We start from the raw sequence: 13,041 nt of genomic DNA, 5'->3' as shown, positions 1-13,041 counted from the left end.
CTGTAAAATTGGGAGAACAGTGCCTCTGTCTTACGGTTGTTGTGAGGATAGAGTGAGGCAATGCATAAAAATTTGTAATACCATTTCAGGCCCTAAAAGGGCTAAAATAAGTACAATGAGAATTTAACAGTTGCAAAATAATATAAATAGTAATTATCATGGCACTTCTGTTGTTCTCCATTCCTGAATTGTTAGGTGTTTGTGTGGATTGATTCTCTGGTAAGCCCAGTCTTGCTGAGATGATCACTATCCTAAGCAAATTTAATAATCTCTCTATTTCCCAAAACACTGCTGAGTCACTCAGGCAGGCACTCAAACTAACTCAGACCACATTGTGAATTTCATGCATTAGAGTTAATTCAGTAATTCTTTCACTCAGTTATAACAAGAATGCTTGTTATGTAGGCCATCTTTTAATTACTGTTGTACATGGAAACATAGATGAAACCACTTGTGTTTTCGCTCATTGTGTAAAACCAGGGATTTTTCAGTCAACTGCAGCTCCATTCCAGTATATAACTCACTCCCACTAAAAGCATCTGTCCACTGTGGTAGTGATGGTATAGTTTCAAAAACCTGCCAATCTCCCCTCATCCTTTCTCAGCCGGTGCTCTCTGACAAACAAAGGAGTAAACCAGGGAAGAGAAAGGCATGGGGTGTGAAAGACAGGCGATTCAGTGTGTAGGACGGCCAATAGAATCCCGGTGGGGATGGCAGAGGGAAAGCCCTGCACCACAGTGGTGCGGGCACAGAGGCAGCCTGCCCAGAAAACTTCAGGAGGGGTTGCTTTAAGACGATTTCATTCATATTACAGCTCGTGCTTCCAAACATCTTAAGAGACTATTTAAACCATTTGTTGAGAGTCTGGATTTGAATTAGTGATAGATACATAGAAAACAAAGAAAAGTGGCAAAAATAACTTAGGGTAAAGTGGAAGGCAATGTTGTGGAGAAAAGGAAAAGTATTCACAATATACGAATCAGCTCTAAGTAGCATTTTACATAGTCCTTATATAAACATTAAATAACAGTGAACCAAATTTCTAATACAACTGCCTCGAGGGAGTAGCAATTGTATGTGTTAGGATGGGGATAGGAGGGAAATAAATCCTTACATTCTGCAGTAAGTTAATATGTAATATCTAGAACTAGAAAAAAATCAGCAAATAAAAATTCAGATAGAGTATTTAGAATTATGGAGGTAAATACCAAGAGAAAGAGGTCAAAGAATTGCATGTGGTTTCCTTACAGGGACAAGAATGGTAGAGAGGGGAGAGAACAGCTTTTTAAAACAAGCTTTACACTGTTCTTTTTATTCTTTATGTTTTCATATTTCTTGTAGATTCCTAATTGCTATGTCTTATGGTAACTTTGTTTTTAACTAAGAAATTGGCAAACTTTTTTCCAAAGTGGCTGCACTGTGAACATTCCCACCTGCAAAATGTCCAAGCGTTCCAGTTTTTCCACAACTTCACCAACATTTTTTTGTACCTGTGTTTATTCGTAGAGATGTTCTGCATGTGAAGTAGTATCTCCTTGTGACCTTCGTTTGCATTGCCTGTGACTAATGATATTGGGGATATTTTCATGTATTTATTGGCCATTCTTATATGTTTAGTGAAATTTCTCTGGATTTTTTTGCCCATGTTTTCTCAGATTGTCTTCCTATTGCAGAGCTGTAAGAGTTATTTATATATTCTAGATACAGCTCCTTTATCAGATAAATAATTTCTAAATATCTTCTCTGAGTTTGTGTCTTGTCTTTTCATTTCCTTAGTGGCACTTTTTGAAGCACAAAAATTTTTAATTTTGATAAAGTCAAATGTATTAGTTTGTATTATGCTTTTAGTGTCATATCATGTTTAATAGTACAAGACTAAAAGCTTTCCCCTAAGGTCAGAAGCAAGGAAAGAATGTCTGCTCTCCACTTCTATTCAACATTGTACTTGAAGGCTTTCCAGAACTCAGAAGTATGTACCAGGTGCAGGAGAGCCCCCAAGAGAAACCCACTCTTTTGTTTTGAGGCATGAGAACAGAATTTCTTAAGGGTTAGTGGAGAAACACCCCCCCCCCATTTTTGTATCTTCTTTTTTTTTGTCTCTGCTCTCCCAGTCCCTAGGGTTGTTGCCAGGGCTGCCCAGCCATGGGAGCAGTGCCAGGCAAACAACTGAAGCTGAGGGAGGGGAATCTCTTTGACCAGAGGATATCTGGTCTCCAGAGCCTGGGTAGAATCTCCATGCTTCTCTTTTCCTGTCTCCTGCTGCTGGTCCTAGAGCACAGACACAGGCACCAGCAGTGCACAGCCGAGTGAGAGAACTGAAGCCTCTACTTTCTAGCTCTGGTGGAATGTCAGCATAAAAGACGGCTGTTCTTTGCAATTCTATTCAAAATCCCAGCAAGATATTTAAAAATATATCCAGAAAGGCAGAGGAAATAGCAAAAATATTTTATTAAAAGAATAAAGTTGGATGAAATAACAGTACCCAAATTAAAGATGTACTATAAAGCTACAGTAATCAAGACGGTGTGCTCTTGGCAAAGAGAAAGACCTATAGACTAGTGGAACAGAAGAGATAGCTCGGAAATAGACCCACATGGATATGGCTATTTGGTTTCTGACAAAAGTGTAAAAACCACTCAATAGAGGAAAGATTATCTTTTCAACAAATAGCGTTGGGACAGCTAGACATCCATGTGCAAAAATAAGAATCTCAACCTTAATCTCAGGTGTTTTTTTAAAATTAACTCAAATTGGATAATCTAAACTCTAAAAGTTTATAATTTTAGGGAAAATATTCAGGATTGGCATTAGGTAGAGAGTATTTAGACATGACACCAAAAGCATCATTTCATAAAATAGAAAATTGTTAAGTTGAATATCAAATTTTAAAACTTTCACTGTGATGGAAACACTGTTAAGAGAATGAAATGATGGGGTACCTGGGTGGCTCAGTCATTAAGCATCTGCCTTCGGCTCAGGTCATGATCCCAGGGCCTGGAATTGAGCCCTGCATCGGGCTCCCTGCTTGGGGGGGAGTCTGCTTCTCCCTCTCCCACTCCCCCTGCTTGTGTTCCCTCTCTCGCTGTGTCTCTGTCAAAAAAATAAATAAAATCTTAAAAAAAAATGAATGAAATGATGAGCTACAGGGTTGAAGAAAATATTTGCAAACCATACCTCTGACAAAGGACTCGTATCAAAAATATATGAAGAACTCTCAAACATAACCCAATTAAGAAAAATGAAAGTACTAAAATGTTGTCAAAACACTTGACACTTACCCAAGATACCATATGGATGGCAAATGAACATGGGAAAAGACATTAGCCATTGAGGAAATGCCAATTAAAATCATAATGAGGTACCACTCTATGCCTCTTTAAATGGCTACCAAAAAATATAGTATCAAGTGCTGTCAAAGATCCAGGGCATTTGGAACTCTCATACATTTATGGTAGGAATGCAAAATGATACAGTCTCTGGAAAACAGTTTAGCAGTTTCAGAATTACCCTTAAAAATTTAAACTGTGTAACCCAGCAGCCCATCCCTGGATATTTACCCCAATATGAAATGAAAACATGTTCACATAAAAATCAGTACCTGAATGCGTGTAACAACTCTTCATAACAGCCCTAAACTGGAAACAGCTAGCGAATGAAGATACTGAAAGATGAGATTTCTGATGCACTCTTCATAAAAAAATAAACTTTTGATACATAGGACTTCAGTGAATCTCAGAGACATGCTGAGTAAAACAAACCAGTCTCCCAAGATTACACACTGTGTAACTCCATTTATAGGATATTTGTGAAAAGACAAAACAGTAGTAATGGAGAACAGATACTGGTTGCTAGGGATTACATGTAGGGGAGGTTGAGACTATATATCCCTATATAGGGATAAATAAAAGGGGTTCTTCGGAGGTGGAACTGTTCTGTTTCCTGAAAGTGGTGGTGGTTTTATGAAGCTATGCATTTGTTAAAACTTTGTTTTAAAAAAATTTAAAAAAATTTAAAAAAATTGTTAAAACTCAGAGAATTTATTACCAAATGACACTGTTGGTAGGTATGTGGAACACTGAACCTATGACACACTGCTGGTGACAGTGGAAATTACTACATCCTCTTTGGAAAACCATTTCTTGGTATCTAGTAAAGCTGAGCCTGTATATACCTTATTGCCCAATAACACAAAAGTGCATACAGGCAGTCACCAGAAGACATGTACATGAGTGATTTTCATAGCACTGTTTATAGTAGCCTAGACTGGAAAGTATCTTAATGTCCATAAATATTAGAATAGAAAAGAAGCTATGATATATGTATGTGGGGGGGAGGTATGTGTGTACCCATATATCACACATACACATATATATTCTTTTAAAGGAGTACTTTGCAGCAATAAAAATAAACTCGCCCATATCAGCATGGATGATATACAAGCAGTATTGAAGGAAAGAATTGAGACACGAAAGAATATGCTCTGTATCAGTAGTTCTTCTAAAGTGTGGTCCTGGGACGTTTGGAGGTCCTTCATATCCTTTCAGGGAGCCTGCAAGGTCAAAAAGTTTTCATAGTGTTACCAAGACATTTATTTGCCCCCTTCACTCTTACCCTTCAGCTAGCGCAGCATGGAGTTTGAGAAGCTGTGTGAATCAGGGTCTAGCAGGGAAACAGAAATCACACAATAATTTGAACAGAAAATTTTAATATAATGGGGTTAACTGTGAGGGGGTAAACACAGTTATGAAGTATATCCTAGGATTGAGAGTACCAGGGAATGACAAACGTTGAAGGGAGCCTTCTCCCTGATACTGGGCTCCAGACCTCGTTGGAGAAGTCGTGTTTTCTACTCATTGGGTGGTGGAGAAATTTGCTGGTTACCCTTGGCGAGACCTGGCACGCAACCCTCCAGAGTGAGGGGTGGCAGACAGGCTTAATGAGTAGGAAATCAGAGCCAGAACTGGCAAACAGGAACCATGCTTCTGGGGTACAGAAAGCCAAAACTGGGAAGCTACCTGCTGAGGTACCTGGGAGACTGACTAAGAATGTGCCTAAGAGGGTGGGTGCTGCTGAAACTCAGTGGGGATGATGCATCTGGGTGTGCAGCTCCCACTCCACAGGCAGCGCCAAAGTAGGGAAAAAAAAACGGAAGTGTGCTGGAACCAGGAAGGGAAATTTTGTACTTCCTGCAGTGTCCCTCCAACACCCCGAGTGTGTGTGCTGTGCAAAGCTTATGTATGCCTCTTGCCAGCTGCAAAGAAGACATGCTTATAGGAGCCAGTCACATGATCACAGAGCAGGCAGTGGAGGGTGTATTTGGAGCTAAGAGGCAATAAATCCGTAATGGGCACACTCTGTGATAGCATGGATCATCTCTGATAGCATAATATGTGTTTGTAGATTCTTAGGTCTTAAAATTTTCTGTTTCAGTTTGTAACGTAAATACCAGCAGCTGTACTCTACATTAAAGCGCTTTGGGATCATCAGTTTTTAAACACAAAGGGGTTATGAGTCAAAAGTTTGAGAACTATTGCTCTATATTATTCTCTTTAAATTAAAGTTCAAACAAAAGACAATTCATCGGTAATACTAAAGGCCCACCATACTGGTTACTTTGGGTGGGAGCACAAAAGAACCTTCTGGGGTGTAGGTCACAGTCTGTTTCTTCATCTGGGTGCTGATGCATTCACTTGGTGGAAACTCATTCATGCTTATGATCTGCTTTTTGTATGTGTATTATAATTTCAGTAAAAAGGTCAGCCTCTTCTTTTCCCTCTTTCCCCAACCTACACCCTGTTGTGAAACCTGCATGTAACTTTTTTTAATAGTAGCACAATCCTACACTAGCTACTCTTCATTCCTCAGGACGAAAGACTCAGTTGGGACAGAGTGGAAAAAAGCTGCTTGGTAACACAGCTGTGGCCTTCCTGCTCACCCTCAGCTCTGTGTCCCCCATCCCCGGAATGATGCCGTACTCCCACCTCTAGAATGATTCCCTACTGGTGGGCACAGTTGGTCCCTCCATGGGAGTAGCTTAACTAGAAGGCTGAAAGGATCTTTGGTTTTCCTTGAGTGCCCTATGTATTTCCCAGGTTCGGGTGGGGCTTGCATGTTCTGAGATCAGTTATGTTGACTTTTTCATACTTTCTCTATATTTCGTATGCTATTTTGAGAGAATATTTATGAATTCGCTATATTCTCTGAATGATTAAATTTAACTGTTTGATTTAGGAAATTATTTTCCTTTTTGTCTGGATCCTTATTTGTGCTTTGCTTTGTGATTCTTTCATCCTCCTCTGAACGATTTCCATTTTAATCTCTATTTCTAGTGTTCTTACTGTCTTTATGGTCTTCCTTTCCATATAGTTTCAGAATTGAATCCTTTCCTGTGTCTTCCAAGAAATAAGTCTGGCCTATTTCTTCTCTTCTGCAGAATCTGTTCTCAGAATTTCCTCTTCTTCCTGTCCACTTGCTAGCCGTGCACACGGCTACTGGTACTGCTTATACACTGTGCAGTTTGCCTAGTCATCTTCTGTGTCTCACTTGATTTCATTCTTTTGTTGTTTGGTAAGCCAGCAGCTTTGTAGTCACTCTGGCTGATCTCTGCTTCCCAGTTCTCCTGCAGTAATGAGTGGGATTAATTTGGGAAGAGAAGTCGTATATGACTTAGTATGCTTCAGTTAAATAATATTAGAAACTCTTTTTCTGAGCTCCCTTTACCCATATACAGGCCCATTCCTGATTTCAAAGTCCTGTGCCAGTAGTCTGTGAGTCAGACATTCAGGATGAAAACATGAGTGTCTTGGCTTGCTCACCTATGATGTACCTGAAGCATATAGTACTGAGTATAAATGTATAGTCTAGCCTCTGTTTATAACATAACAGTTTTAATGGGAAGCTGTTCTCAGAAGTATTACTTGGAATGCTAAGGGCACATTATCCTTCCCAGAGCCAAGCACCTGGTCTTCTGGGCCTCACTTCTGCGGCCTGGACTTGGAGGAAAGGAGCTGTAGACAGGGCGGCAGGCTGTGTGGTGGCTCCTAGTGGGGCTTGAAGTGAACCCAGGGTGAGGGGCACAGACTGGTGTAGAAAGGAGTCTGTAGGCCTGTGAGTAGGAGTGGGGTTACTAGTAGAAGGAGATGGAGAGCACACTGTGAAGGGGAGAACAGTCAAGACAATGGTAGGGACTGAAGAGGGATATAATGAAGGACAGTGGAAGCATTTTGTTTCTCCTTTCCTCTTTGGAGAGAGGAGGAACTGGTGTTGATGGGCCCACAGTGAACTCTCCTCCTTCCAGCCCCTGGCCTTTGTCATGTCTTTTTCCCTCCCGTTTTCCTTCCTTCCAGCTGCCAGCCAGCGGCCCTTGGGTGACACTTCCAGTAGCTGGGCTGTCATGGCCGCTTCAGAAGAGGGGTTTATAGGCAATTTCCTCGGTTTCCCCCCCTTCTTTCCTGTCTCCTGTCCTGCTGGCAGGTATAACATGAGATGGGAGAGACCATGAGGTTTGAGGAGCTTATGAGAGCTGGAAATCAGGTGGAAAGAGAAGGCTGGAACCAACGGTTGGAGTTTGGAGATACCTACGAAAGAATTCCATGTGCATTTTTTAGGAGTGCAGATGTTCTAAACCGCATCCCTGATGTCCGCTTGCTTACTGCTGTTACTGTTCTCACCCGTGCAGTAGCTCCATAGCAGATGAGACTGGCGGGAGAGACCATGTTGCCTAACAAAATGCTGGAAACATAAACTAATACATCAATTTTGTACGCATAATAGTTTGGGTGTGTTTGGTCTTTTTGTTGGTTGTATTTCTAGATGTAGTTTTTACCATATATTTTCACCATGGAGGAGGCAGCATCAAGCATTTGTTGAACAGAGCACGGACTGTGAGTCCTCATCAAGCTCTGCCACTCCCGCTTATGTCTGTCCTCAGCTTCTCCTCTGTGAAATGTGGCTCCAGGTACCTCCCAGAATTCTTAGGAAGCTTCTGTACCTAATACAAAATACTCAGTAAATATTAGTTCTCTTCTTTGTGGAAGTTTTTTTTTTTAGATTATTAAACTGCATAGACTTTTAGTGTTCCTGATTTTTTTGTCTAATTGGATTCTTGAAACACATTCAGTTTCCAATTGGTGATGTTGTCTTAGTACATTGTCCATTAAAATGAATCAGCAGAAGACACTGATCAGGAAGAGGGGCCTAATTTTAAGAATATAGTTCATATCTCTAAGATAATTTAAGTCTAAACACATAACTTTAAATAGGTACTATTTGTTAAACATGCAGCATTAACCCAAACTTAAATAAATGAACAGTTACCAGGAGTCCCACCACTAGAGCAAACTGTCTTTATTGTTCTATTATCCCTTCTACTCCAGATGCATTGAATATGCTGTTTTAACAGTCACTTTTTATAAAAGCATTTGCTTTGTCTCTAGGTGTAAAACAAAGGTGTATCCAGATAATCTTCCTACAACCAGTGTGGTGATTGTTTTCCACAATGAGGCTTGGAGCACACTTCTGCGAACTGTCCATAGTGTCATTAATCGCTCACCAAGACACATGCTAGAAGAAATTGTTCTAGTAGATGATGCCAGTGAAAGAGGTAAACTTTAAATTTTAATGCCAGTAATATGCTACAGCTTTTATCATTAATGGTTAAGAAATGTCGGTATCATTTTTAACCTAATAATTTTATTCAAACTTCTAATTTATCCTGAAAGTATTGGTGGCATTTAGACTCATTCACATATTGCAAAAAATTACGCCCTTGTAAAACTTAAAATATTACCTTAATTAACATTTGTGTCACAGCTTAATCTTTTTTAAAAAGAAATAATGTATATAATATAAACATTTATGCAGAACAGTGAAAAAACCCACATGATTTTGTTAGAATTTTCCTTGTGGGAATCTGCAACCATGAGTTAATGGAGAGCGACTGGATCCTCCTTGGAGCTAGGATGGAGAAATTGAATTCCATGTGTAGTGGGTAGTACCTCTGACAGGAAAATGGAACCTTAGCTGGGTGAGCCTTTGTTCTCCAGATTATTCTTAGGTTTTCCCATTTTCTCCATTCCTAGGTTCAGGAATGACCTATAGCTAGTTATATAAAACGGCAAGGAAGGAACTTAGGAGAGTGGTATGTAATATGACTCTGACCTCATAAGAAATTTCTACAGTGACTCGTACTCTTCCAGGAATCTCAGAATTTTTCACAAGCTTAGAATCTCTCAAATTATCTCATGAAACACTCTCTTAGGAAAGTTTTTTAAAGTACCTTGAGCTAACATTATTTATTTTGAATCCTTAGAGATTTTACACCACGTTATTTAGCGAACGTTATTTATTTTGAATCCTTCTTAGAGATTTTACACCACGGGGTGATGTAGAAAAGGCTCTGCTAAGTCCCGTCTGTAGGGAAACCTGTTAAACTCAGACATACCCAGCACTTCCCAGGCGCTTTTTCTCACACCACTGTTGAGGACCATTGGTGTCTTATGTTCATCCCCCCCTCGATGTTCCCGTGCTCTCATGAGAAAAATTTGGAAGAACTACAAAAAATGGCTCTTCCTTCCTTCTTTCCTTCACCAGCCTTAGACTTCCTGACCATCATTTCAAGCTCTTTTGCTACTTCAACTTTCTCGCCAAATCTCTCTCTGCATCTACTAAGGTGTTTTCTTTTACTATTTTACCTCTCTTTCCATAACTATACTAAGTATGTAAATTTAATCACAATCACTTCATGTCTTAATTATGGGGAGTAATTTGCACATTAATAACAGTTTAAATCTTACCACTGTGCCAAATTGTAGAAGTATAAACAAAAAATAATATAGCTTACCTCCTTAATGTGATTAAGATGACCATTTATAAACACACAAAGCATTTAAATAATAGTATGTAATGTAATTAATGTCAAAATGAGTGAGGTGTTAGAAATTAAGAATAGCACACTTAAAGAGTTATTGTTGACAATAGAAGTGTAAACCCTCATGTGGATAATTGTTTGCTAGGAGTTAATTAATCCCTCTTTAAGAAAATTAGCCCAAGTTCATTGAAGCAGGAATATATACAAACACTGAGCCTGGAAGTGACTTGTGTTTGTTTTACTTACATGTTGATATTTGCTAAATTAAATATTCCTCAAGGAGAGCTGTTTTTCCTCAGACGAAGCGAATTATTTTTCCATTTCCTCCTTTGTGTTCTCTGATCTTCTCTTGCGTGCCTGGGAGGGCTGTATGTAAGAGCACGTTTTTGTAGGACATAACCTAATCAAAGACACATGTGCCCACAGCTCTAACTTGACAAAGTCACATATACTAATAATAATTTCCCTTCCTCACTGGGGTCTTTCTTAATCACCCTACCTGTACAAATCTATAAGAGAAACGTGGGCCAAGATCTACTTCATGGCTGTACTTGGGGCTTTCGGTTTACTCAGCAGGACCCTGGAGTCCTACCCCAGAGACCCACCCGGTCAGGAGTCTGGTTGTCCATCTTCCTGCCTGGAAAGCCTCAGATGTGTGGCTCACTATTTCTGATGGTTGGGAACCACCAGGTATTGTGTTGTTGTGGTTAGAACTGTAGTCCTTTTATCCAGATTGAGAATTCTCCAGTGTAACTTTCTTTGGCTCTCTTATTTGTGTAGTAACTGGTAGGCCCTAGAACCAGAGCAAGCTCTGTTTTTATGTAACTCTTTAAGTTTGCCTTTCTTACTCATGAGACACGGGCAAGGCACCCTCACTTCTCACCTGGGCTACTGAAACAGGCTTCTGGTCTGGTCCCACACACACCCTCACCTTCCCCCTCTCTTCTCCTTGCTGCATGCCCTGGGGGCTTTTAAACATGCTGCTCTGATCTTGGCGTTTCTGTCTAACCCCGTTCCTCGGAGGCCTGTATGACTCGGCTTCTGCCTGCATCTCTCCTCACATCCCAAGCCATCCCCTGCCCACCCCATCCCCACAGTTCAGCTCACATGTTTACTCAGAATCGAGATGTATTTAGAGAGGCCTTCCTTGAACTCCCAAGACCAGGTCGTGTCCCTCTGAACCTGTTGTGGAACATTACACTCCATGGCTCTCATCAGAGTTTTAACTATTTATCTGTTTAATGACCATCTCCCCTACCAGACTCTACACTCCATTGGGCATGTGTGCTTACCACTCTTTCCTCATTGCCCACAGCACTTATTGCATAAACTGTCCAGAATTTAACGAATGAATGAGTGATCTACCAGTCAGTTAATTCTTGCCTTTACTTCTTGTCTGTGCAGACTTCTAATTAGGTTGTGTTAGCGTGCCTGGTTTGCTTCTGGCCTCAGGATACCCGGTTTCACAGTTCACCTGCTGAGTTGTCAGTAGCTCCATTTATTAGGTATGAAGTAGGCGCTATAATTATCCCTGTTTTACTGGTGAGGCTTAGCGTAAACCTAGCGCTTGCCTCTTAACAGCTACATAACTCACGTCTCAACATCACTGTTACAGGGTCTAAAATGAAGACAGAGTCTGGATGAATCCCTACTCCATGTCCGAAGTTACGTAATTGTCATCTCAGAAGGTTATCTTAAGACTTAGAACTGATTGGGGCGCCTGGGTGGCTCAGTGGGTTAAAGCCTCTGCCTTTGGCTCAGGTCATGATCCCAGGATCCTGGGATCGAGCCTCACATCGGGCTCTCTGCTCAGCGGGGAGCCTGCTTCCTCGTCTCTCTCTGCCTGCCTCTCTGCCTACTTGGGATCTCTGTCAAATAAATAAATAAAATCTTAAAAAAAAAAAAAAAGACTTAGAACTGATATAATGTTCCTAATTTGAGAGGACTATTGTTTTTCTCATTTTTCGCAAAAGGAAGCAGAGATTCTTATTTAGTAGGGATTAGGAGTCAGATTTTTTAGACTCTAAATTCCTTCTTGTTTCGACTGCTCAAAGATTTCTCAGATGTTGCTGTAAGCAGTGAAATTTTCCCTGACACCCTCTCTGGCAGCCTCACGTTCCCTAATGGAAAGATGCCGAGGGATCCATTTATAAGCTAATAGCTATAAAGATATTCTGATAAACAAGATTCTCCCTTATTTTTAGATGACATAGTAGCTTTACTCATAGGCACTTAACCCCCATGCCTTCATTTTTGTAGAGTTATCCCTGGGTACATAATTCTATATCCTCTTTTAGGAAGACACCTATTTCTTTTCTTTTCTTTTCTTTTTTTAAGATTTTTTATTTATTTATTTGAGAGCAGCAATTGAGGGAGTAAGTGGGAGAGAGAGAGCATGCATACATGAGCAGGGGCAGGGGCAGAGGGAGAGGGAAAAGCAGGCTCTCCACCAAGCAGGTAGCCTGATACAGGACTCGATCCCAGAATCCTGGCATCATGACCTGAGCTGAAAGCAGACACTTAACTGACTAAGCCACCCAGGCGCCCAGACACCTATTTCTTAGCCTTATTGCATGAAGGCCACAAAGATGTAGAACAAAGATGCCAAGAAAATTTGTGGAATGGCAACTTTTTTGAGCTGCCAGACCAGAGAATCATGCATTTTTTCATTTTATTTATAGACAGGACAGAGTATTTTAACTTTCAAAGACGTGGGACTTGGGAATTAGATTGCTTTGATTCTTAAGAAGACTTTAAGCTGTCTGATATTTTTGGGAAAGCTTATTGGGAGACATCTTGTGTATGACACACCCAGCCTCAACTGGTCTGAAGCACTAAAACATACCCCACACCCCATCATGTGGGAGTCCATCACACTCTGGACATAAAGTTAAATTTGTGTTAGTGCAGGTGATTCCACAGTCCTGAATTGTTCTCTCATTAGTTCCCTTCTAGGATTTCTTGTTGTGGATGAAAAGATGAGCTTTGAAGTCAGGCAGACCAGGGTTTGAATCTTGGATCCACTCCTTAACAAGCTGTGTGACTTTCATTGATTCATTTTAGATTTTAAGTCTCAGATTTCTGTGTCTAAAATATGTGTAGTGACAGTCTCATAGCATTGCTGTTGTCAGGATTAAATGATATAAAATAGGTAAAGAGCCTGGCATTGTGCC

At 40.4% G+C, this 13,041-nt stretch overlaps 1 protein-coding gene across 1 annotated transcript in view; it reads left to right on the top strand.

The window, feature by feature from the left end:
* Nucleotides 1-13,041, top strand: part of GALNT1 (polypeptide N-acetylgalactosaminyltransferase 1) — a 123,381-nt gene that overhangs the window by 84,131 nt on the left and 26,209 nt on the right. The window contains exon 5 of the mRNA XM_080822239.1: nt 8,436-8,602. Coding sequence (XP_080678365.1) covers nt 8,436-8,602 — 167 coding nt within the window. The remainder of the gene's footprint in view (nt 1-8,435; nt 8,603-13,041) is intronic.

The sequence above is a fragment of the Martes martes genome (assembly GCF_963455335.1).
Source record: "Martes martes genome assembly, chromosome: 13".
Taxonomy (NCBI): domain Eukaryota; kingdom Metazoa; phylum Chordata; class Mammalia; order Carnivora; family Mustelidae; genus Martes; species Martes martes.
Note: the sequence above shows the minus strand (reverse complement) of the source record. Positions and strands in the feature narration are given on the sequence as shown.